General features: G+C 36.3%; 1 protein-coding gene and 1 long non-coding RNA gene across 2 annotated transcripts; one reads left to right on the forward strand and one right to left on the reverse strand.

Annotated features, from left to right (window-relative positions):
• Positions 1-9,745: 9,745 nt before the first annotated feature.
• mcoln1b (mucolipin TRP cation channel 1b) lies at positions 9,746-25,688 on the reverse strand. Its single transcript, XM_051888297.1, has 13 exons — positions 25,486-25,688; positions 23,164-23,414; positions 21,532-21,699; positions 20,819-20,975; positions 17,954-18,035; positions 17,579-17,675; positions 16,307-16,406; positions 16,125-16,231; positions 15,892-16,041; positions 15,705-15,806; positions 14,973-15,095; positions 12,597-12,803; positions 9,746-12,066 (listed from the first exon to the last, which is right to left on the reverse strand). Exons 1-13 carry the CDS (start codon positions 25,526-25,528, stop codon positions 11,935-11,937), a joined length of 1,719 nt encoding a protein of 572 aa, XP_051744257.1. The 5' UTR covers positions 25,529-25,688; the 3' UTR covers positions 9,746-11,934.
• A 281-nt stretch (positions 25,689-25,969) lies between these two features.
• Positions 25,970-27,223, forward strand: LOC127509519 (uncharacterized). Its single transcript, XR_007929265.1, has 2 exons — positions 25,970-26,411; positions 26,993-27,223. It is a non-coding gene; the product is annotated as an uncharacterized LOC127509519 (long non-coding RNA).
• The last annotated feature ends 271 nt before the right edge of the window (positions 27,224-27,494 follow it).

Here is a 27,494-nt window from a genome sequence, read left to right on the forward strand (position 1 = left end):
GACCAATCAGCTCTCAGACTGAGATTTATGCAAATGAGGGATGATGTCATCGCACAGGCCACCCCGCGTTCTTTCTTTCGCTCGTTCTTTACGCGCCATCCCTCTTCTTTTCTTTTGCCTCGCTCGGACCCCAATGCAGCCCCTGCCCCCATGCGCCCACCCCCACGCCCGCGTTCCCGCCGTTTCTTTTCACTTTCACTCTTCACTTTCACTTGTGCACACAAGAGAGACACAAGGGGCAGGGTTAATATGAGTAACTAAAAGCGATAAAAACATTTTGGTTTCTTGAAATAAAATGAACGTTTACTAAAATAAATGGAAATATAATGAAAACGTTAACTTATTTTGTTTCAGTTAGTAGGAAACATTTAGCCTATACATTCTAAAAAATGCTGGGTTAAAAACAACAAGTTAGGTTGAAAATGGACAAGACCAGCGGTTGGGTTAAATGTTTGCCCAAAGTGCTGGGCAGTTTAATTTAACTCAATTATTGTTCAAAAATGACCATATGGCTGTTTTAAAATGAACCCACAATTAAAATGGTATGAAATTAAAAATCAGACACAGAATTCCTAGCGCAACAGTAATAATCAAAAGGTGAACATTTATTAATAAGCAATTTAACAAATGTTTATTGTTTAATTACTATTAATTTAACTTATTAATAAATGTTAATGTATTAAACATATTAATAAATGTTAATTTCCAACATATTTTGGGCTAATTTTAAGCAAGCAATACAGTCATTTTTAAACAATAGTTGAGTTAAATAAAACTACTCGACAGGTTGGGCAAACATTTAACCCAACCGCTGGGTTAAAACAATTAACCCAATCACTGGGTTTGTCCATATTCAATGGACTTGGGTTGTTTTTAACCCAGCATTTTTTAGTGTAATTTTCCTTTAGTTTAAGCTTGAAGTATTAAAATAGCTATTAAAATTATTTAAAAAATAATAAAAATGACAACAAAAAACTTTAAATATAAATATTAAATATGAATAAAAAACTATAATACTATATTAATGATACTAAGATAACACAGAGTTTAGCTGCTGTTTTGCTGCATCAGATTGTGACCCAATGCAAAATCTGGCCGAACTATATACAAAATTATTCAAATGAAATCAGCTGAACAGGAAATCTGACCATTGATGGGATTTTGGCAGTATTTTTACCTCCCTTTTAAAATTTGCCACACCTATTTTGCTATCATAACTCTGCATGGATATATTGCTAGCCATATTTTATTATTTACACTTACTATTGTTCTCTGCTCACCGCGACACATTTTCGAGTTGAAACCCACCAGTTGAGAACCACTAATCTATATTAACCATTAAAATATTAAACCTCAATAGGTTTGGGTATAAAATGACACGTTGGGGGTAGCATTTAGAGGTGTATGTAAACGTGAAGGACATCTCTGTTCAGATTTTCGAAGGATTTATTTGGCTAACAGCTTAAAGACACCTGCTCTCACTTCACTCCGCTATAGTGGTCAGTTTGCATGGGGGAGCAAAACACTTGTCCTAATATCTGAATGTGGTTTGGTAGCATTTGCTTGTAAGCTTTTTTTCTCCCAGACACGCTGGAGAAGCGTTCAGACTGCTGCTGCTCTTATACAAGTCTTTGTCTTCCTTTCTCTTTGGCGCTGTGGAGACAGTGAGACACAGGGTGGGCTTTCGGCATGTCTGTCTGCCTTTCTGTCTCGCGAGTGCTCTGCTTTTCTGACAAACAAAGCTGCATGTAAATGTTCTTCTAGCAGAAGCTGATGCATTTGTGAGCGGCAAAGCCTGTTGTATTTATTCTCTGTGGTTTCTGCCAGGTCCCATGAGCCTCTGATTAGTCTTACTGCTCTGTCAGTATGCATTTAATTTGAATAAGTAACATATATAGTTAAGTTATAGTATAAGTTTTTGTGTTTAGTTGTCACAAGATTGTCCAGGTTGTGGTGGTTGAGGCTGGATTTGTTGGATATCAACAGAACCTTCGATGACCTCATGCTTAGCAACAGCAGAGCGCCCAGGCAAAATAAAGGGTGACATTTTAGCGAGGGCAGACCTCAGAGCGCACTAACGCCAATGTGTTGGTGATGGACATTTTGGGAGCACACAAAGGGAGGAAATATCCTGACCCTTTGCGGTAGGGGACCGTGCCGAACCGGCAGGAAGGGGCGGGGCATTTGAGCCGCCACTCACTTCCTATGCTATTTATCTGATTGTTTTTTCCCCAATGCCAGCGATCGGCACTGCAGCTGGGCAACACAGCTCAAGAACACTGGCAATGCGTCAAACACACTCGTAAAAAAACACAAGCCCAAGCTAGCAACATGCCATCAAGCAGACAGGAACAAACACTCCCTAAAACAAAAACCTGGATTCAGAAACTTTAGAGTAGAAGCTGAAAGAGCACAACAATCAGGTTCCAGAAGTAAAATCCTATTCGTTTTCTACACAGACAAACCAATTTTAACGTATAAATAGCACGTAAATGTATAAACCATGAGCCCTAAGGAAATTATATGATAATATTTTCTTCTGAAGTCACAGTCAGTGTATTTACATTTTTATAAAACTGATTAATAGCCAAATACCCATCCAGTTCATTCACAGCAAAACTTCTTACTTGTAATCAATGTCTGTAGGCCCGTTCACACTAAGAATGAATGATAACTACAACTAAAGTCTAATTTTCTGGCAATAGGGGAGTCCACACCACAGTTATAACAATACAGACTAATTATATCGTTGGAATCACTTTTTTTCCCTATGGACTCTTTGATAGTTCTGAGTCACGAACCAAACCAAACCAACCAGCTCAGAAATGAATCATTGAACAATTAGAATTAGAAGCAAAAAGTAGTTGAATTTCTTTTATGAAGCATTGTGAATGGTCTGGTGGATTCTGATTGGCTGTTGATGTTTTTATCGTTCATCAGCAGGAAAAAAAAAAGTGATTCCAACGATATCATTGTGGTGTGGACTTCCCTATTGCCAGAAAATTAGATGCTTACGAAGAAAAAGATGGGAAAATAGGTTTACTTCTGGAACCAAAGGCACAGAAAGTGTCTGGTCACTAACTACATTTGCATGCAACCAAATAATCTGTTTGGATTTATGGCTCAATCAGACTGAAAAGGCTTCATGTCAACACCTCAAATCAACTTGAATGAGTTAAATACAAATGAAGGGATGGTGTAGACTTAGTTCACTTTAAAATGAAAATTATCCCAAGCTTTACTCATCCTCAAGCCATCCTAGGTGTATATGACTTTCTTCTTTCTGATGAACACAATCAGAGAAATATTAATAAATATCCTGACGCATCTGAGCTTTATAATTGCAGTGAACGGGACCAACGTGAATGAGCTGAAGAAAGTGCTTCCATCCACATCCATCCATCATAAATATACTTCACACAGCTCCGGGGGGTTAATAAAGGCCTTCTGAAGTGAAGCGATGCATTTGTGTAAGAAAAATATCCATATTTAACAAGTTATTAAGTAAAATATCTAGCTTCTGCCAGACCGCCTTCCGTATTCAACTTAAGAAGCAAGTATAATGCCTCTCGTAGTTCAAAATGCTTATGCTACGTCCTACGCCTTCCATATTCAACTTACGCTTTCTTCCTAAGTTGAATACGGAAGGCGGTCTGGTGGAAGCTAGATATTTTACTTTATAACATGTTAAATATGGATACTTTTCTTACACAAATGCATCGCTTCGCTTCAGAAGGTCTTTATGAACCCCCTGGAGCTTTGTGGAATATGTTTATGATGGATGGATGTACTTTCTTGAGTTTCATACTCGTTGGTCCCACTCGCTGCCATTATAAAGCTTGGATGCGTCAGGATATTTATTAATATAACTCCGACTGTGTTCATCAGAAAGAAGAAAGTCATATGCACCTAGGATGGCTTGAGGATGAGTTCTCTCTCCGCTTAGTTCTCTCTAGTGCTGGAAAGCTTTGCTTATATTAAAGGTGATTAATTATATTATGCACCTTTTTACAAAATGTAATAGGTGTCCCCAGAATGTGTCTGTGAAGTTTCAGCTCAAAATACTCCATGGATTTTCTATTATACCATGTTTTAACTGCATATTTTTGGGTGGGAGAAAAAATGAGCTGTTTTGGGGTGTGTGCCTTTAAATGAAAATAAGCTCATGCTCCCCGCCCCAAGCTCGCCAAGTAGGGCTCGCTCATCATTCCAATTCACTGAGGCATACATAATACAGAAGCTCGCACAGAAAATATAACTCGCAAAATGGATCATTACAAACTGTTCATGATGCAGCATGTCAGATCACATAGGTATGGCATGTATTTTGTGGATGTTTGCTAACATTCGATTCTGTGGCTAAAGCTACACACTGTTGGTGACTTAATAAGAATGAAGATGCGCTTATAAATTATACAGACTGCAAGTGTTTTCGGGTTAAAAACGAAAATAATGACATGGCCCTGGTCCCTGTGAATACAGTAAAAAGCAATCGTATCTTTAGCCACATTTAACAAGTACATTAGCAACGTGCTAACGAAACACATTCAGAAAGACAATTTGCAAACATCATGAGATATATGAAATTGGATCATGAACAGTTGGTATCGATCCATCTTTGAGAATCAACTTCTGTGAAAATCCTGTGTTTTACAGACCCTTGTGTGCAAGCAATGGTGTAAAATAGCTCGCACATACTGGTATACAAATTTATCTGGACACATTCCCTTCATAAATAAAATGACACCACTGCGTCCTTAGTGGCTTAGATGCCAGGGAGTTTATGGAGACTCATATGTTTACTATTATAGCCATAAACAGATCAGTGATAATGTTTATCACAAGCTCAGGGATGGTCTTTCTTGAGTGCTGCTGTCCTGCAGAGTTTTGCTCTGACACAACTCACCTTTCTTCACGTAGCTTTAGTAATCCTGAAGACATTCAAGTGTGTTTGATCAGGGTTGTAGCTAAACTGTGCAGAACAGCTGCTGCTGCACTCCAGGACCAGTGTTACTGGTACACCGTTGTCGCTTGCGAAAACATTGGTGGCGCCGTGGGTGGAAACATACAGATTCAGAGCGCAGTAATATTATAATAAGATCTCCTTCCTACGTCACAAGGGGAGCGAAATCAGAACGGCTTAATTTTCCACATGCTTGCAGAGAAAGGCTTACCAAAACAAAATTACTGGGTTATCCTTTTTCACGTTTTCTGCGTTGGTAGATGCACTGGAGACCCGATTATAGCACTTAAACAAGGGAAAAGTCAGATTTCCATGGTATGTCCTCTTTAATGCAAGTCCTAAAGCACTTGCCTGATCATAACCTTTCTTTTTCCAGTGATATTCATCTGACCTTTTCTCTTTTGTAATGTCTCTCAGCCACCTCTTTTTCTACAGCCTTCAAATTTCCCTTTTACTCTCTCTCTCTTTCTCCTCACTCATCATGGACACGCCCCCTACTGCTGATTGGCTACAACTTTGTTTTGGTGTTTGGCCTGATCAACTTTCAACAGTATTTCTCAGAAATTGCTTACTGCACCTTTAAGGATTTGAAGTCAGATTGGATTTATTAGGATTTATGAAAAATAGTTCATGAGAACATAGCCTACTTCTCATGCACTAATAGGCGTACTTAACAAGTAAAACATTAAGAAACACCTCTCTTACACACACACAAAAAAAGCGCAAATCACTCTGAAAAACACCAGAAACACGCTCCAAGCAAACACACAGATGGACTGGGAGTGTGTCGGCATTCATGTGCACACACACACACACACACACACACACACACACACACACACACAGGCTCTTCTGCACGGGTGGAGACGGCAGTGCATGCAAATGCTGCGTTCAGCGCGCGCGCACACACACCGGCGCGGGTTTGCACATGCGAGCCGCAGCACGGTTACCCTGGAGACACGAGCATGCCGGCACTGCACCTGATTAACATTCAGCTTCTAAACGCTAATGAAGCACACGCTCGAGCACGCACCACACCCGCAACACCCTCCAACAGCAGGACGATTATCAGAAAGAAAATAGATTGATTAAATAACATTATACCGCCGCTGCTTTAATTACATTATGAGGTCACGGTACATTAGCAATATAGCATAATGTAATTTATGAGAAAGTTTATGTAGGCCCTACTGCATCAATACACATTGTGACTATTAAACTTGTCTTTTAACTGACCCTCGACTAAGCTCTCTTGGTTACTTTTGCTTTCTCAGGCCTTTTCAACAGAGCTTAGCAACTTTTGTGTGTTTACAGTGCATAAATTGTCATATTTATTTATTGCATATCAGCAGCAAAGGCTATTTTCATGGCTAAGTAGCATAAATTAATCATAACAACAATAAGATATCAATAAAGAATTATTTCTATATAAGAATTAAATATATATATATATATACTGGTTCTCAAATCTGATTGGCTGAGAGCCGTGCGATATTCTAGTGATAACAGCACTCCTACCTTTTCACCGTTTGTATCACTCCGCTTGAGACTGTCATGGCGGCCGAGCAAATCCATTTTTACAAATACACTTGTTGTACCACAAACTGTTTTTCTTTAGGTGAGAATGTAGTTATTTAGACATGAAATATGTGACTCATATTTAATCATAGCGCCTATTTTATAGTTTGTTTAGACGTTTTCAGAGATGCGATCTCCAGGCCGTCAGCGGCCGTTCATTGCTCGTGTACCCACCGAGAACAGCTTCATCTCGGCCAGTGCTTCTGGGATTTGACGCTGGCCCTTCTAGTGGTTAAACAAGAGAAATAATTCATTTTGAGTACATAAAACAGGCAATCTTTGGTCTTATTAATCTATTACTTGTTCCAGAGCAAATTGAACTGTGCTATGTTAAATTTAATAATTTAATATTAAGGCTATATTTAACTAACATCCTGTAGAGCATTGATTTTGTATGTTTGACTGAATTGTATAACTGTGTTTATTTCCTGTTGCTATTTATAATTAATATTGTTGTTAATTTAAATATTGTTGTTCAATAAATGTTTTTTTATATAAATAATATGTTGTATTCGGTATTGAGAAAGGGTCCATTAGTGTGTAATATGGATTGAGTGAAAGTCACATTAATACGCCATTAGATGGCGGCAAAACTGAGTGAATGAGTCAGTCAGTCGCAAAAGACTTTTAAATTGAAAGGGACTTTTGTAAACAAAGGACGTTGTTTTAGCGCTGTTATGGGAAATTTCCTTAACTGTAAAAAGGACAAATACGAAGATCACTTTCCTCAGCGGACATTCAAATGGATTTTTTTTATAATGGATATAATATTATGGACATCAACCTGAAGAATAAATGTTATTTCAGACACAGGTAGGCACAGGTCACAGGTCAAGCAACCTCTCTCTCTCACGCGCGCATTAATACTGTACAAAATACAATGAGTTTCAATGGAGGGACTCAACGTTCCTTTGTTACTAGCTCGAAAGTAACGTTTTAGAATTAGTAACGCAGCCTTGGTCAAACTGTCAACTTGAGATTTGAATCCGTGGCGGAAGAAACGGTTTCGGCCTGAGGTCTTGTACCTACGGCTGAATCACAGCCGTGTTGATATACAGCCATATCGCACGGCTACGAGTGTGATATTGCATTTATACAACAGTTCGACGGCACGAATGTGTAAATAAATAAGAAATAACAACCGAGTGTCTTTAAAACCCTCTCTTGTGCAGAACTACTTCCTTCCGCCAAACAATTTTCTTCTTTTCATTTGATATTTGATACAAAATCTAGAATTTTCCCAGGAAACGTCTATAAAATGTTCATTAATTACATTTCTGAATAAAATTATTGTCCAAAAAAACCCACAAACTGATAATTCTTCACCACATAAATGATTTAGTTAATTACTGAACATCGCATAGGCATGAACTGAACAGTGTGACCGGCAGTAGAATGGTAAAAACTGAATGAATATTATTCTTATGTGGACTAGAATAACGTGCGACACTGATAAGTATTTTTCGATAAGCAGATTGATTCCTAGTGGAAGTAAAAAAAATATATATTAAATTGTATTTGCAGTTTGCATCTTTCTCTCTGCATTGACCTAATATATGGAAGCTTTTACTCTTCACATCTTTAACAATGCATTACATTTTGGCCCACTTTTCGGACCAAGGACAGTGAGAAAACTGGGCTCATTTTCACTTGACTCAAAAAGGTCAAAGCAGGTCCTTCACCTGCTTTTAAAACCCTCTTCAGCATCGCAGTACATGAGCACAGTAAAACGCTTGGAACAAACGGCGTTCGCATTAAATATTCAGGCCTCAGGTGACAGACTGACAGGTAACAGGCCTCATTTAATGCAGGACACAGAGAAACGGGGCTCTCTTTTCTCCTGGGACTCGACTCAGTCCATCTGATGGTCGATTGTGCTTCCTGTGGCTCCATCCTGCACTAAATAATGCATGTCAGTGTTAAGAGAACCGGACGACACTTCTGTCCCACCGACACATCTTATCAAATCACTCGTCCACAGCATCTAAAATGTCGTTTCTCCCTGCATACGAGACTCTAGGAAGGTTTGCTTATCAAACACCAAATACATGAACTGACGTCTTCATAGCTGGCTTTGCCTTTTGAAAAAAAACGTGTCTCTGTTTGAAATGTTGATCTCTGTTCTTGGCGGACACGCTGTGACTGAAGCGTAGAGGCATTCTAATGGTTTGCCAGCTTTCATTTATCAATGTCATTTTTATTGTGTCTGTTTTCTCCAGCAGTCTAGCTCTACATTCACAGCCACTCCTCCCTCTGTAGCCTCCTTTCTTTCTCCTGACGGTTAGTAAATGAAGCTCTCACTGCAGACCCGCATCTCATGATGTTCACTGCTCCATCTGCTGGACGCTCTGTGTCAGTGCGCTCACTTCATGAACACGCTAGACATGTAGGCCGCAGAATGACTGTTGCTCTTAAAGGGATAGTTCACCCAAAAATGAAAATTTGATGTTTGTCCCCTTACCCCCAGGGCATCCAAGATGTAGGTGACTTTGTTTCTTCAGTAGAACACAAATGATGATTTTTAACTCTAAACGTTGCGGTCTGTCTAATGCATGTCAATGGCAACACCATCTATAAGAGTCAAAAAAACATGCACAGACAAATCCAAATTAAATCCTGCGGCTCGTGACGACACATTGATGTCCTAAGACACGAAATGACCAGTATTTATATAATATATAACTATATAACTGATCGTTTTGTGTCTTAGGACATCAATATGTCATCACAAGCCGCAGGGTTTAATTTGGATTTGTCTGTGCATGTTTTTTTGACTCTTATAGATGGTGTTCCCACTGACATGCATTATACGACTGACAGACTGCAACGTTTGGAGTTAAAAATCATCATTTGTGTTCTACTGAAGAAACAGAGTCGCCTACATCTTGGATGCCCTGGGGGTAAGCAGATAAACATCAAATAGTTCACCCAAAAATGAACTATCCCTTTAAAGGGATAGTTCACCCAAAAATTAAAATTCTGTCATCATTTACTCTCCCTCAAGTTGTTCCAAACCTGTATGAGTTTCTTTCTTCTGCTGAACACAAAAGAAGATATTTTGAAGAATGTCAGTAACCAAACAGTTGATGGGCTCCATTGACTTCCATAGTATTCTTCCCCCCAAACATCAGGGTGTTTAACTGGTTGGAAATATTAATTAAAAAAAAGTCTAAGCATAACTGAAGAGCAAAAAGACAATAACAATGAAGCTTCAGTGATTTAATCCATAAAACAAGCAGAATGTTTGATGTTGACCTTCACAGATGTGTTTTGTTTGTGACTTTAAGAGCGGATGTTTGAGTGAGTGTTAAAATGTGTCTGAGAATGGAGAGAGACATCAAATTTGTGCATATGAATCAACCATTTTAAATTAATTATACAAAAAACAACAGATACACTTTCAATCCCTTCGAATAAATTATGAACAAAAAAAAAATGTGCAAAACTGCATTGTAAAAACCCCCCACAAATATTACTTTGTTAAAAATGAGTGTCACTATCTGATGCTTTAAATAAAAGATGTGACACAAATGCAAGGACCAAAAGCATCTCAGCTTACAGTTACATACAATAAATTAAAATAAAATACAGCATTTAAATCTCATTCACAGTTAAATCTCATTAAGACACCCCTAAAACATCAGTAAACATGTCACAATAATCAGGAAACTACACCAGCAAATCATTTTAAGAAACAATTACATCAAGGCAAAACCACCATCTTCCTCACCACAAAAACAATGAATCAAATTCAATTCGAATTCAATAGATCTGAATGGATCTGATATTAAACTGCCAAAAGCTGAAGATGATTATTAGTGTAGAAAAATGCATGAATGCTTCATAAATATGCTATACTGGGAGCTCATAAATAGCTTACAATAATCATAAAAATCACTTGGAAATGTTCCCTCTCAGTCCTGTATTTATCTGGTCCCTCATTCTAAACCACTGATTATTGTTTCTAGATTACTAGTATTGAATCTAATTAAGAATTAAAAGAAATATCAGCCATTTCAGACAATATTATCCTGCTACTGACCACAAACGCACTTGTGAACGCACAGAAAACACTCAAAGCTTCAACGCTCGAGTAATTCCCTGATGGACTGACCCGTGTTTCAATGTGCAGGGAAAAACCTCTCTAGACGCCCAAGGCTTCTCCAAACATCAGAGTGTGTGATGCTTTGAAAGGAGCAAATGCACTGGAGACAGGTACAATACACCGTCCACATTAATATTCATGACAGAATAAACCTGCAAGCTATGCTTTCTGTAAACCACGTACACACACACACACACACACGGACATGCAAGAGAAATCTGAAACAAAGCACAAAAAGGGCGTCTGAATGTGGCATTATCATCCATATGATGGCGACAAAGCACAAATATCCTACTGTGCATATGAAACATAAGCATAATAATATCTATATATGCACAAAACACATTTTAAAAAATATTTTCTGACATAAAATCAGATGTGGTCCTAGCTGGCCATATGAACGGAATAAAAATGACCAGGCGAATCTCACAAAAATGTGCAGGTCATATTTCAGCCTAAAACAAAGCCTATTTTCGATACATTATTTTCATTACACAAATAATCAACCATTTTAAACCCTGTTCAAATAAATTACAAGCTAAAAAAATGTGCAAAACTGTGGTTTATTAAAAACACAAATATTCTATTTGTTAAAAATGAATGTCACTATCTTGAAAAAAAGAATGCCCTGGTATAGTGTCATGAATGTATGCACATTTAAAATAAATGTTGCTTTGCATTTATGAAAACAAAGCCTATAAACATTTGAATCCGCATCTTAAATGTATGTGTATTTAAATTGAAAAAATAATTCCAGTATTTTTTTTTTAATACAGTAATTAGAATAAGAAAAAAAAAAAAACTTTTACTTTAAATGTCATGAAAATAAAACATCATAATGGTTCTAAAAAAAGGATTAATTTTTTAAAGAAAAATAGAATTTCTTATTTTTCCCTTTGATTTTAGGCTGAAATCTGCCCTGGACATGTTGTCATGAGAGTCACCAAAGCACCTGAAACTGCTGTTCTGCTTCCATTTGTGTTGGCATTAGTGCGTGTGCTGTAAATCCTCCTCGCCACTAGAGGACACCATTTACTTTAGCGGTTCTAGTGCAACATGAGCTTATCACAAAGCTAAGATGCTCATGAATATGCAAACACAGTGTGCTCATTACTTATAGCGGATTTAAATGCTGTAAAAGCGTAGTTAAAACAAGTTTATCTGTAAACAAACAAAAAAACGCAGGAGTGTATGTCCGTCCCGTGTGTGAGATAAATGAAGCGTTACCCAGAAACCCCTCCACACATACACACACACATATACACACACATACACACACACTGTCTCTCTAGCTGAAGCAGCAGAAGACTGAACATGTCGACGGCTCCGGGCTACGGAAGTTTCCGGAGGTCGGAGTGTCGGGACATTCAGCGATGAACCGGTGCAGTTCAGAGACTTGTGGCACATCCTGAGTTTGTTGCTGAAACACAAACACACACATACAGCCATTTTTGCACATTTTTATTTATTTATAAAAATGTTAAATTGTTTTAGCTAGATGTGCTATATTTAAAAAAAAAAATTGATAGGACTAGTTATCGACATGAATTTCATTTGATTTAATTCCTATTTCAATTTGATTTTGATTTGGGCCCATACAGTGAACCCCATTACTATAATATTAAAGATTAAAATTAACTGATTTGTATAGGCTACTTACATCTAAATTACACATAAGGAATGTTTTTATAATAATAACGATAAGTGATTGTTTACAAGCTGATTTATCAACGTCTTTTGGTGGTTGAGACATTCATTGAGCAAAGTTGTGCTATATCTTTCAACATACCTTCTGATGTTCATTCATGTTTATTCTGTGCTGTAACTAGTAGGCTTGTTGTATTTACTAAAAGTATTTGAATATTTTATTTTAGTGAAAATCAATTTTATTTCAAATAACGCAGATGTTTTTTTAATAGTTTAGCTTTCATTAAGGATAGTAAGACTCACCATGATAGTGTCATAGGCTCCGGTAATGAGCGCGATGAAGAGCGACAGCACCATGTAGATGAAGAGCGAGATGAAGGTGTAGAGATAGACCTGACTGAAGACCCACACCAGCGCCCCGCTCTGCTCCATATCCGAGAACGTAGCGAACATGTCGTCTCCGTTGATCAGAGAAAACAGGCACTCTGACACCGTAGAGAGAGAGCGGAACTGATGGAGAGACAGAGACAAGGATCAGAAGACATGGACATACTTAACATAATTTAGCGAGGTAATATAATAATGAAATGTAACATACTTCAGTGTGGTAATATATTAATGAAATGTAACATACTTTAGCATGGTAATATTATTATTGAAATGTAACTCTTTAGCGTGGTAATATATTACTGAAATGTAACATACTTTAGCATGGTAATATATTATTGAAATGTAACATACTTTAGCGTGGTAATATATTATTGAAATGTAACATACTTTAGTGTGGTAATATATTAATGAAATGTAACATACTTTAGTGTGGTAATATATTAAGGAAATGTAACATACTTTAGCGTGGTAATATATTATTGAAATGTAACATACTTTAGTGTGGTAATATATTAATGAAATGTAACATACTTTAGTGTGGTAATATATTAAGGAAATGTAACATACTTTAGTGTGGTAATATATTAAGGAAATGTAACATACTTTAGCGTGGTAATATATTAAGGAAATGTAACACTTTAGCGTGGTAATATATTAAGAAAAAGTAACATACTTTAGCGTGGTAATATATTAAGGAAATGTAACATACTTTAGCGTGGTAATATAATAAGGAAATGTAACACTTTAGCGTGGTAATATATTAAGAAAAAGTAACATACTTTAGTGTGGTAATATATTAAGGAAATGTAACATACTTTAGCGTGGTAATATATTATTGAAACGTAACATACTTTAGCGTGGTAATATATTAATGAAACGTAACATACTTTAGCGTGGTAATATATTAAGGAAATGTAACATACTTTAGCGTGGTAATATATTAAGGAAATGTAACATACTTTAGCGTGGTAATATATTAAGGAAATGTAACATACTTTAGCGTGGTAATATATTAAGGAAATGTAACATACTTTAGCGTGGTAATATAATAAGGAAATGTAACACTTTAGCGTGGTAATATATTAAGAAAAAGTAACATACTTTAGCGTGGTAATATATTAAGGAAATGTAACATACTTTAGCGTGGTAATATATTATTGAAACGTAACATACTTTAGCGTGGTAATATATTATTGAAACGTAACATACTTTAGCGTGGTAATATATTAATGAAACGTAACATACTTTAGCGTGGTAATATATTAAGGAAATGTAACATACTTTAGCGTGGTAATATATTAAGGAAATGTAACATACTTTAGCGTGGTAATATATTAAGGAAATGTAACATACTTTAGCGTGGTAATATATTATTGAAACGTAACATACTTTAGCGTGGTAATATATTATTAAAACGTAACATACTTTAGCGTGGTAATATATTAATGAAACGTAACATACTTTAGCGTGGTAATATATTAAGGAAATGTAACATACTTTAGCGTGGTAATATATTAATGAAACGTAACATACTTTAGCGTGGTAATATATTAAGGAAACGTAACATACTTTAGCGTGGTAATATATTAAGGAAATGTAACATACTTTAGCGTGGTAATATATTATTGAAATGTAACATACTTTAGCGTGGTAATATATTAAGGAAATGTAACATACTTTAGCGTGGTAATATATTATTGAAACGTAACATACTTTAGCGTGGTAATATATTATTGAAACGTAACATACTTTAGCGTGGTAATATATTAATGAAACGTAACATACTTTAGCGTGGTAATATATTAAGGAAATGTAACATACTTTAGCGTGGTAATATATTAAGGAAATGTAACATACTTTAGCGTGGTAATATATTAAGCAAATGTAACATACTTTAGCGTGGTAATATATTAAGGAAATGTAACATACTTTAGCGTGGTAATATATTATTGAAACGTAACATACTTTAGCGTGGTAATATATTAATGAAACGTAACATACTTTAGCGTGGTAATATATTAATGAAACGTAACATACTTTAGCGTGGTAATATATTAAGGAAATGTAACATACTTTAGCGTGGTAATATATTAATGAAACATAACATACTTTAGCGTGGTAATATATTAAGGAAACGTAACATACTTTAGCGTGGTAATATATTAAGGAAATGTAACATACTTTAGCGTGGTAATATATTATTGAAATGTAACATACTTTAGCGTGGTAATATATTAAGGAAATGTAACATACTTTAGCGTGGTAATATATTATTGAAATGTAACATACTTTAGCATGGTAGGGTCCCAGAACGATCCAGCCACAGAAGCAGTAGCCCATGTAAATGGCAGCAGCACAGCAGCAGAATCGGATCACGTTTGGAAAAGCGGCTCTTAGAGTCACGATCAGAATCTGAGAACAGATCAGACGATTCACATCAGCCGTTCAACATTTCCTGTCTTACAGTTGTTTGCGTTATTGTCTTGGTAAAATTTGCAGAAAGTCAAATTTATTAAAAGGGAAGAAAGGAAATGTGAAGCTCACAAAGCATTTCTAAAAATGTCTGGGTTGTATATCAAGACAAAATCAAAAGAAAAATGAACATTTTTACTAGCATAACGAACCAAAAAAAGCGTATTTTTATGACCATTTTATGGCCCATAATTTTGTACGTTAACAATTAAGCACATTTCCCCTCCAAACATATATTACTACAATATTAAAAAAGATGTATTATTTAAAGTTTGTAAAGTAAAATTCCAAGCACTTGTCTTACTGAATTTAGTTCATGCTGATTTGAATAAAAGTTATGATATAGCAGGAAAAATACTGTATTACAGTAGTAAGAATCATCATTGAGAAAAAGAGAACTAAAAAAAGGTAAACATTGAGACAGATTAGAATAATTACAAGGTGAATTTGATTTTGGGGTGAAATGTGACCTGGACACATACATATTAGAAGCATTGCTCAATGGGACATATAATTTACAATAAACAACAGGAATTCAGTGAAACTCACATTGTATTTCTGAAAGAAGCTGAAATATCGTAGCACCCCGACCCACACCATCAGGGTGGAAGTTCCCATCAAAATACTGCAGACGTCATAGGACGACAGGTTCTGCAGCACAAACACAAGCACCAATCAGCTCAGAGCGCTTCTCAAACGCAGCGAGACCTTCAAACCTCAAAGGTAAGAGCATGACCTTAGTCTCGATGGCGATCTTGATGAAGGAGGCGATGATGGTGAGAACGTCGCTGGTGATGAGCAGCAGGTACCAGCCGTTGATGAACTCCAGACGGTCGCCCCAACACACCGAACGGCCCAGAGACTCACGGAAATATCGCACAAACTCCTGCCAACACAGGTGAATCATGAATTAAGATGCATTAGGAAAGCAAATGTTGATGTCATGCACACTTTCTCTTCTCCACTTACGTTCTGCAGGATAACCCCTCTGAGGATGGAGCGTCCGCACAACACCAGAGACAGACCGCAGACCACCGCCACCAACACGTCGAACGTCACACGCGCGTAACTGTCCGCTGGACACAGAGACAGACTGTTTCAGCTTCAGCAGGATCACAGACAGAGATTGAGAGCGGTTCGTGTCGTCTCACCGTGTCCCGACACATTGGGGTCTCTGCACTCTTTAATGGACGCCTCGTTGAGTAAACTTAGCTTCACTTTACCACTGTGAGCCTTGTTATCAAACAGGATCTGAAACACACACAGAAAGCCTCATGTGCTTAGAAAGGTGCAACATACACAAAAATGTTATTTCACATATTATATTATAATAAAAATTACCCTTTTATAATATAATATAGTCCTTTTTTTAGGAATTTTTTTATCAGATATCTCTTCTGCTCACCAAGACTGCTTTATTTGATCAAAAAATACAGTAATTATGTTTACAATTTAAAATAATTGTTTTCTATGTGAATATATGGTAAAATGTAATTTATTCCTGTGATCAAAGCTGAATTTTCAGCATCATTACCCCAGTCTTCAGTGTCACATGATCCTTCAGAAATCATTCTAATATGATGATTTGATGCTCAAGAAACATTTATGATTATGATGTTTAAAACAGTTGTGCTGGTTCATGTTTTTGTGGAAACTGATACATTATAGTTCAAAAGTTGTTGTTTTTTAACAAAATTAATACTTTTATTCAGCAAAGATGCATTAAATTGATCAAAAGTGACAGAAAAGACACTGTCAAAAAGGACAAACCGTTCAGAAGTTATAAGCAAAAATCTCTAGACCCGTAGGTGGCGCTGCGCCACAACGCTGCATGTTTCCTTAGGTCATGCTTATGATGACAGGTACCAAGTTTGGTCTGAATATGATAAAGTGTTGCGGAGATACAGCCTTACGTCTATTTTCACAAATGCTATGTAAAATTTGTTTGCGAGTTTTTCGAAAATGGTTTGAGAAATTGACTTGAATTCCAGAACTTTTTATCGGCATGGTCTGAAGATGATCTGGTTCGATTTTCATGAACAAATACCAAGTTTCTTATGTGATCATAAAATACAGCATTTTAGCACAGAATTCAAAATGGCCGACGGCCAAAATGGCCGATATGGGAAAACTGGATATCATTCAACTCGAATTTAACGAGACCACATTTATGATTGGACAAACCAAGATGTGTCAGAAGAGTTTGATTTCAAATAAATGTTTTTTTTTTTTTTTTTTTTTTTAAACTTTCTATTAATTCTATTCAAAAATGCATCATGGTTTCCACAAAAATGTGAAGCAGCTCAACCATTTTCAACATTGATCAAATGTCGACTATTTGTGATCAAATAAATGCAGCCTATTTAACTATATATCTTCATGAAACATTATTAGATGTTGTAAATGTGTAAATCTCTGCCTACAGTGATGGAGAAGGTGTAGCAGTCGGGAATCTCGTTATTAATAATCGTCTGGATGTTTATGGCCTTCAGCTGAAACTGGATGGTCACATTAATCAACCTGCGGAGGGAGAGAGAGAAGTTCAGAGAGGAACTTGAGCAATGATTTCATAAGACAAACGGCACATTTACACAGATCAGGGTTTGAGAACAGTAACGGTCTGCATTTTTACTGAACTACAGCTAAACCTCGATTTGGGGATGTTAAAAACGATTGATGAAAAAGTAAATAATGTTCTGTTTGTGCTGGTCTGTGATTCTTATATATTTCATAAACAATAGCAGCATTTAGTATGTTCTCATTTAGAATCACTAGAGTAATGTGTGTCTTCGTCTCACTTTTGGAAATTGAGGCTGATGTTCTTGTAGTGGTTTTGCAGTGGAGCTGAAGGGTCTGGCGGTGGATCCACTCCGACACAGTCTGAACAACAACAGAAACACACAGAATAGTGAATGCAGCTCATTATAATCACTGATGATTCAAACGGACAGCAGGTTTGTGTTGCTAGGCAGCAGAGGAACCAGAAAACAGATTCCGTGGAATTCTAAATCTTAAGTACTAGTCTTGTTAGTATACATCTGCTCTGTTCTGAACACTAGTGAGACGCTCCTTCTTAGGGAGCATTTGAAGGCTTTTCAGCATTTTTATTCTGCTCTCTCAGATGGATGGGCCAATTTATAAGACCACATGTATATGTATCCTTTGTGGAGAAGGCAATCCCAGAATGCACTGCAATGAGGTCAGTAAAATGTATCCAAGATGGTGCACAATCAGGAGAAATGCTGATAAAAGATATGCTAAAGTTGGCATGAAACGGAAGTTGCAACTGACTTTACTACCATATTGTGACGTATTTCTGAGAGAAACAGTTGTCAAATAATTTATGCATTGGTCGTTGACTGGATTGTAAAAAATGAGCGCTGCATACTGAATATTTTTTTATTTAGTATTTTTTTCTTGTTTTCAAGTACGATTATCTTATAATTCTTAAATAAAAATGTACTTATTTGAGAAGGAAAATGACATTCGATATTAAGACGTTCATAAAAATGTATCAAAGTTTGTGCTCAAAACAACAAAGAATATCCATAAGAAAAATAATATTGGTAAGAAGAATAATATTAATAATAAAAAAAAATAAATAAAAGGGAAAACAATAGTTTTCTCCTTAAATTATTTTTTTCTTACTGGACTGACATTGTTTTATTTTTTAAGCTAATAAACTCAGTTAATTTTAAAACTTTTTTTCCAGAAAATCAGATTTAATATCTTATGTCATTTTGCTTCTCAAATAAATGTATCTTGATTAGGAATATTTTTTAGATATTTGTGCTGGAAAACAAAACAAAAATACCCAGCAAAAAAAATTATGTATGTGTGTGTATATATATTTTAGGGATGCACCGATACCATTTTTTAAGGACCAAGTACGAGTAATTGTTATAATTATATAAAAAATTATATGTAATTGTTGTTATATAAAAAGAAATGTAAAAACAAATTACAAACAATACAACAAATACTATAGAGATACAAATTAAATAAACTTGTTTTTCAGATACAGTAGGTTTAATTACCATGTATACATTTATTTAACATATTTTATTGTTTTATTAACATTAATGACAAATATTTATTTAGGCTACGGTCCCTTTAAGACCGAATCCATGGATACTGACACACATCCTGTTTTCACCCAAATGTTTACGTCCACTTAAGCCATAACCGACTGTATTTACGTGAGATACTCCACACGATGGACATTTTGACAACTATGTGTGCATTTGACCATTTAGGCACAAGGAGAACTGATCGCGCGCTGTCTGAGAGAACTGGGATCGCGCGCAAGAAAGAGAGAGAGCGCGCTTCTGGTCTGTGTCACTCAGCGCGATTCCGCCTATCCCGCCTTCACTAATCGATAACGAATTGTGATTGAAAGCATGCAGTTCGCAATGTGTGTGTTGTCATCATTAATTTTGAAGTATTTCCACACCCGTGAGACTGACATTGTTTCTGCTGCTGCCGCCGGTGTCTCTGTGCACGGGAAATTCTGTCAGTTACGTCACGTGAGGTATCGGTCTTTGGTATCGGGGGTATTTTTACAAGTATGAGTACAAGTACATGAGCTAGGTATAGGTGCATCCCTAATATATATATATTTGTATCTCAATATAACTGTTTTGTTTTTGCAGAGACAGATCTGAACGTGATTGGCATATAAAAAAATAAGTAAAAAAAAATAATAAAAAAAATTAAAAATATGCACAGATGAGTCATTCATAATATAACCAGTATCATGAATTACAAAATTAACTAATTTTAATTTAAATTTAAATGTCGCCATTAATAAATAAACTTTTATTCCATTCAATACTGAAATGCATCAACAAAAATAATTCAGTATGATTAATAATGAACTAATATTCCCAATATTTGAGTGTTCTTAGAATATCATGTTGTAAGCCTAGCAACATGAATGCAAAAACTTAAAGTCACTTTGAAATCAAAATGGACAATTCTTATTTATTATGGAATTTTGTAGTATTTATTATAAATAATTTATCCATAATCTTGAATCAAAGTAACTTCCCCTCACTCTTGCAGCTCATCACTTCTCTTCTCTGATGATGTGTTTAGTCAAGTCATCTTCATTTATATAGCACTTTTCACAATACATATTGTTTCAAAGCAGTTTCACAGTGACAATAGGAAAATTCTTATCAAGCTAAAGTTGTTTTTTGATTGAATCACTTCCGTTGTAAAAAATTGTTAATTATTACTTTAGGGGCCGCTTAAATGACACCTTTCCTACTGAAAAACCGAATACCTTTAATGCATTCTTGCCGTTCATTTACATGTTTAGTCTATAGGTTTGCGTGTATGATCTATGCGAACTGGAATAATTTGAAAACGTTTTATCTATACATAGGGAAAGTTTTACTTGGTTTAAAGGTTTACTGTCATGAGGGCGGGACAACCTGTCACTCACATCAGATCCACCAACAGCAAACCACAACAATCCAATCAATTCCCATGCTGTTTCAATTCCCAGCCGTTTCACTCGGATATACGTCACAATAGGAAAGAAGAGACTAGCGCAACTTCCGTTTCATGACGACTTTAAAAAAATCAGACAGCGAGACGACTAAGTTTTCAAATCAGAGCTATTGATTTGTATATTATGAAATTGATTTTCTGCCCACCAGTGACAACATGAGGGTCGATGTCAAACGTGTCGTTAACGGGGTCGATGGTGCCCTTCTTGTAGTAGTGCTGGCACAGATAGAGGGCGCTGTCGTTCAGACCCACACCTGGAACGTACGCGTACCTGCCCACTGACGTCTGCGGCAGAGCCAGATACTGACAGACAGACAGAGGTTATATTCACTGATCTGAGAACATAAACAGATAAAGCAGCATGAATAACCACTGTCTTTATTGCCGCTCAGAGTTTTAACATGAAGGTCAGTGTTTCAACACTCGTCTGATGTGCTAATGTTGCTAACATCCTGTTAAGCCAACGGTTACTGAAACTACAGATTGATCAACAGCATCCTAAATCAATAGCAAGGACTTCAGTTTACTTAGCATAGTATCATTCATTGAATTTAATTAAAATATTTATTAGGCTACACTACCGTTCAAAATTTCGGGGTCAAAAATACAGTAAAAATTGTGAAATATTATTACAATTTAAAATATCTGTTTTCTATGTGAATATATGTTAAAATATAATTTATTTCTGTGATCAAAGCTGAATTTCTGTTGCACAGAGAATTAAAGAAATCTTGAAGCATGTATTTTTATCTGGAGGTTGTTATTCTCTGGTAAGTCTCACACACAGGTGCTGAAAACAAGCACGTCCCTCATGAGCTCAGGTGATCTGGCGCTCACATGTGCAGATGTGGGTCTGTACCTGCTCTATGGCGAAGTTGATGTGATCGTGGATGCTTTTCTGTGTGTGGATACACAGCGGCTCCTCAGAACCATCCAGATAGTCTCTCAGGAACAGATGCTTGAAGGAGTCGGTGTTCTCCTCCTTAAACGCCACCACCATCTGATTACTGAGACCAAACAGCACCAGCTGACAGAGACAGAGAAGTGTCAATACAGTAGTTTGACATGCAGTGGCCTGGAAAAATAAATATTAACTATGTGCACTTAGATATTAAACTGACTGATGCTGCAGTTTTCATTTACTGTTGTCAATGCAGAAATACTCCACTTTCTGCCCCAAAACCTAATAATTACTACAGTAAAACTAGTAACTTAAAGCAAAAAAAAAAATAGTGTTAAAAAATGAACTAAGGGGCTGTTTACACAACACCGCTTTCAACATAAAATTGAAAACTTTTCATGCATTTTGTCCGTTCTTTTTCAGGACAACAGCGTTTTGGTGGCCTGAAAACGCAAACTTTTAATAAACGGGTTTAAAAGTGTGAGTTTTTGAAAGCGATACCGTTATCATCTCTGTGTAAACTACAAAAACTCAAATTTGTGAAAATAGTGGCGTCATGCATATTATGAGTTCAGTCTATAGGCGCGTAGTGTTTCTTTACAAAGTGACATCGCCATCTACTGGCCTGGCATGAATACTACCGCGCTTTTAGATGTTTTCGCGGATCCGTGTGAACAGGAATCGTTTTGACAAAGTTGCCGTCTGTACGTGAAAAACGCAAAGGAACTTTTCCATTTTTAGTACATTGTTGTCGTGTAAACGTACCCTAAATGACTCTGAAAGCCTTCCTATTGAAGCTTGTTTCCGCCACTGAATAAAAAATAAATACGGATAATTATATCTCACAATTCTGATATAAACTCACAATTCTTTTATTCTTGCAATTCTGACTTATTTTCTCAGAATTGTGAATTATAAACTAGCAATTGCGTGTTATAAAGTCAGAATTGCGAGATATAAACTTACAATTCTGAGAAAAAAGTCACAATTGCGAGAAAAAAGTCAGAATTCTGACTTTATATCTCACAATTCTGACTTTATAACATGCAATTGTGACTTAATACCACGCAATTCTGGCTTTATTTCTCGCAATTGCGAGTTTATATCACAATTCTGAGAAGTAAAGATGGCATGTCACTTTGAATAAGTGCTAAATGAGGAATAATGTAATTAATATCATGTATATTACCAGTCAACAAAAGTAAAAAGCAAAAGTGTCCGATAACAGAGGGTTAAAGAGATGAAGTGATTAGCATTTAACTGATTGCAACATAACTGCATTCATGAAATTGGCTATATGTAAAATAAAGCAAATATTATTATTTATAATAATTACAAAAAATATTACATGATGATTTAAATAAATTAAATTAATAAAAACGTTGTAATGAGATGACTGAGCACGCCTTTAAAAATCTCTGCATGTTGAGTACATTAAATAACCAATAACCATCACATGCTTTGATATTTTTATTATTAAATGCAATGACTTTCAGACCTTTTTAAGTGTGACTTAAATGTCTAAACACTTCAGGCTGCTGAAAAATGAATGCTGGAGCAGGAAGAAAGACTCTCAGTGGGTTGATGTACCTGTACAGTGACTAAGATGATCTTCAGCAGTTGAAGGACCAGTTTGAAGGGTTTGCGGCCTTTAGCGTGGTATTTATCACAGGGGCTCATGAAGAAGTACTTCAGCCTCCTCCTCAGGGCCTCCTCCTCTTCCTCCACCCGCTTCCCCGAGCCCGACGAGCACACGTCCAGGGAGGCAGGGCTGCCATGACACCCGCCGTTCAGGTCGGCGGAGCCGTATCCCATCGCGGGGCTCAGCAGCCGGTCCTTCTCTGAGGAACACATACAGTACAACGGGTCATTTGCTATTAAAAAACAACAACAAACAGATACCATGGGAACTCTATAGAAATAAAAAATTAAATAGATTATATATATATACACACACACACACACACACACATACATATATATATAAAATCTGGATGAGAAAATAATCGATATTACAAAAATAAAACAACGCAAATGTTACAAAATTTGACATTAAAAAGTGTAAAAGCCACTCGCTTTTCTAAAAAAACACTGTCAAACAGCGACACCCGCAGGTGAAGTTACAGCAGGGAGTCCGCATCTCTTGTGCCTCCCTTCAGCTCACAGAAACAAAGCAGACCCCCCAAAGCGTGCAGTGGGTTTAGTGGGGGGTAACTGAGAATTAATGGGGGAAAGTCACGTGAGAGGAGGCAGTGCCTCCATCGCGCTATGATTGGATATGATCGGTTATGAAACTCGAAATGGCCTGAAAATTAAAGGTACATCTTTGTGTCTGTGAGTGAGTGACCAGTGTGTACATGCTTGATGACTGCTGAAAATAAATTGACTATTAAAAAGAAAAGCTGGATATTAGTTTATAAATAATATATTGTTTAAATTGTTACTGCCTTTAGTAATTATTTTGGAATAAATGTAAAAATGTGTATAATTTATTCTACAGTTTATGGTAAAAACACTAACTTGATGAAATTTATACTTGGTTTTAATAAACAGAACATTACATAGTGTAAAAATACAAAATAGAATTGTATTTGGTCTCTCTTTTTATGTAATGTTAACTTAACCAGGAAAATTGTGTAACAGGGACATAAATGAGGACGTTGCCTCCTCATTTTAAAACACCACCGCACACCACTGATATATATATCAGAGGCGTTGCCTCCAAGGAGGCAAGGGAGGCAGTGCCTCCTCAAAAAAAAAAAAAAAAAAATAGGATGAGAAAATAATCCATATTACATATAAAACAACACAAATATTACAAATTACGTCATTAAAAAGAGCGCAAATCACTCGTAATTCTTAAGGAACACTGCCCAACAGCGACACCCGCAGGTAAAGTTACAGCAGGAGTCATGCCTCCCTTTCCACTCATAGAAAATCATCAGACCCCCTATAGCGTGCGGTGGGTTTTGTGGGGGTAATTGAGAATGAATGGAGGAAAGTCACGTGAGAGGAGGCAATGTCTCCATCGTGCTAGGATTGGATTTAATTGGTTATGATTGGATATGATTGGCTTGTGCGATAAATCCCACCTCTTGTTTACGTGCACGTTCCGCACATCAGTTTGAATGAACAAATGATGGCATCAATGGGAAGACTAATTGAAAAGTAAGTAAACAGATCACCCAGTTAGATATCACTGCTTTATGTCACGTCAAAATCAAACTTGAAATGGACTGAAAACATGATTTTTAGTGCAATCAGCTTGGTGAAATTAAAAATGCATCTTCATGTCTGTGACAGACGGTGTTTACGGAGCATGACATGATCCAAAATAGCCTAAGTTGACTATTAAAAAGAAAAATATCAATACTCAAATAAAATATATGGTTTAAATTATTATTGCCTTTATTATTTTGGAATGAATGTAGAAATGCTTAAAACACTAACTTGATGAGATTGACTTGGTTTTGATAAATAGAACATTTATACATTGTTAATGTAAAATTACAAAATAGAATTGTATTTGGTTTCTTTTTTTCTTTTTTGATGTAATGTAAAGTAATGTTCATTTAACAAGAAAGATGTGTCAACGTTAAGAGTAATGCACATTAATTTACATTTGATTCATAAATAAATAAAAAATGTGCCTCCTCATTTCAGAACACCACTGCGCGCCACTGATTATATATATATATATATATATATATATATATATATATTATACATACAGAGAGAGAGAGAGAGAATAACAATTTGTTATGCAGTGAGGTCAGTTTGGGTTTCTTCAGATGCTCTTAAGATACAATAATTTAACCTCAGATACATTAACACGACACACATCTGTCGTAAAAGTTTCTACCCATTCATCGAGAAACAGAAAAATAATATAATATCAATATAATATCAAACCTGTGGCCCCTTGAGCTGAAGGTCTGGAGAAAGGGCTCGTCATATTATGACCATCGATAAGCAAAAACAGATATTGATAGATAAATCACAATAATATGATCTATGGGTTTAGGAAATATAAACAGACGCGGGTGGAGCGCATCTCTGCAGTCTGAACATGAGCAGAAAAAAACACAAACATCAGACGCTCTCTGACCACAAGGGCGATGTCAAAATAAAAGTCCCAAAACAACCCAAGCAGGAAACATTTATAATGTGTTTTTAGTACTATATAAAGGTAATATAAAATTGTCACTTTTTCATTAGGTCTAAATGACGAACACATTCATGATTCATTTATGTCGAAATGAGGAAGACCACCGACAGTGATTGATTACCCGCAGATTTCTCCCTTTTTGGGGTGTTTAAAAGACACTCCAAACGCTCTGACCACAAGAGCTGTAAAATAAAAGTCAATAAGGGCCCAAGCACGCAGCTAATTTTAGTAAATCAAATTGTTATATAAATTACAAGATCTCAGCTCATGAATATTAATTAGCTTATTCTGCAGTTGCCTGGTAACCTAATATATGGCTAATATATACTGGCATTTTTTCATTCCTGCTTCTTATTTGTCTTTTTGATATTGATCCTTTTGCAAAATTATATGTAAAATAGTCATCTAAAGCACTCTAGTTAAAAATAAACTGGAATCGCCAGCTATCCAACGCACCAAACTACCAACTCCCGCCTTTCGTTTAGTCCTACTGGGTGTACGTCACGTTGCGTAATTAATATTAATGAGCTAAGTTTTTATACGCATGCGTCTTCGCGCCGACCGACAGTTGGCGATTCAGCACATAGAAACAAAGCGGGACTGAACGCAGAAGCAGCGGCGGGAAGCACGTGCAGCGTTGGATTTTCTCGATGAAAGAGATTCATTTAAGGTATTCAGATTGTTGTAATGAGATTGTTTACCAAGAAAACATACTCTACAATCTTAAAACGATGCGGTTAGAGAAACGTTTGGTGTTACGCGACAGGAGGGTAGTTACCACGTGTTTACCACGAGGGTATTTCAGAGTCAGTTAAACGTGTGAGAGAGAGAGAGAGAAAAGTACTTTATACAATGAATTTATAATGAAAGCTTGAAGTGACAGACTTTATATAGATATCTTATACCTCAGGTGTGTTATTTTTGCTTTTTATAATGAAACTTAGTTTGAAAGTCTCCATTTGACTTGCATTGACATACTAATATCTGCATACTGACATGTTTAGCACGTTTAACCCTTTAAACCCTGGTTTGTTTTGAATATGCACACAGTTAGAGCCCTGCGTTGCTTTCCGTGCATTGTGGGGTGTAGGATGTGTGCTACAGCACTGCAGGATCTCTGTTATCTCCTCTCTGTCCTCACGAGAGCTGAGATGCTTCAGATCCTGCTACAGTTTCATTAGAGCTTCAGTGCAGCGTTTCATTAGAGTTGCTCATAGATTAATCCATGCACTTATTTCTGTTGACATGCAGGATGATGCAGAGCTGATGGAGAGACAGAAACTGGATTGACATTGTTGTAAGTGCTGCTCGCATCTCCAAACACTGACAATCAGAAAGATAAGCAGACGAGTGTTTATCACTGGAACTTCAGCATGTCAATGTATCATTTTGACAAAAATATTTTCATGACAGACCCTGGAGAAAGTTTGTGAGCTTGAAAAACACTCACCCTCACCAATAAATAAAGTGCAATAAAACACAGTGTCTTGAGTCTTTTATTACTATCGGTATACATCAGGGATGGGCAACTTCACTCCTGGGATCCGTTCTTCGTACCTCGCTTAATACATCTGAGATGATTTGATGGATCCCAGATCTTCTAATCGTGATAACTGAACTCTGGCTAATTTGGTTCTTCAAATGAATTTGCAGTTTGGATTAAAATATCTGGATTTAATTAAAGTTTCTTAAGGGTCAAGATCAAGTTATCTGCATCTCCTGTGCTGCATCAAGCCGCTCCCATAATAGCTGT

Source organism: Ctenopharyngodon idella, chromosome 3 (genome assembly GCF_019924925.1).
Source record: "Ctenopharyngodon idella isolate HZGC_01 chromosome 3, HZGC01, whole genome shotgun sequence".
Taxonomy (NCBI): Eukaryota; Metazoa; Chordata; class Actinopteri; order Cypriniformes; family Xenocyprididae; genus Ctenopharyngodon; species Ctenopharyngodon idella.

Excerpts from the sequence above, each read along its gene's own strand:
- mcoln1b (XM_051888297.1), bottom strand. The coding sequence starts at position 25,528 with ATGACGAGCCCTTTCTCCAGACCTTCAGCTCAAGGGGCCACAG. Across the intron at positions 18,036-20,818 it reads CGACCCTCATGTTGTCACTG|ACTGTGTCGGAGTGGATCCA; the intron begins GTGGGCAGAAAA and ends GTTGTTGTTCAG. Across the intron at positions 17,676-17,953 it reads ATCAGCCTCAATTTCCAAAA|GTTGATTAATGTGACCATCC; the intron begins GTGAGACGAAGA and ends CTCCCTCCGCAG.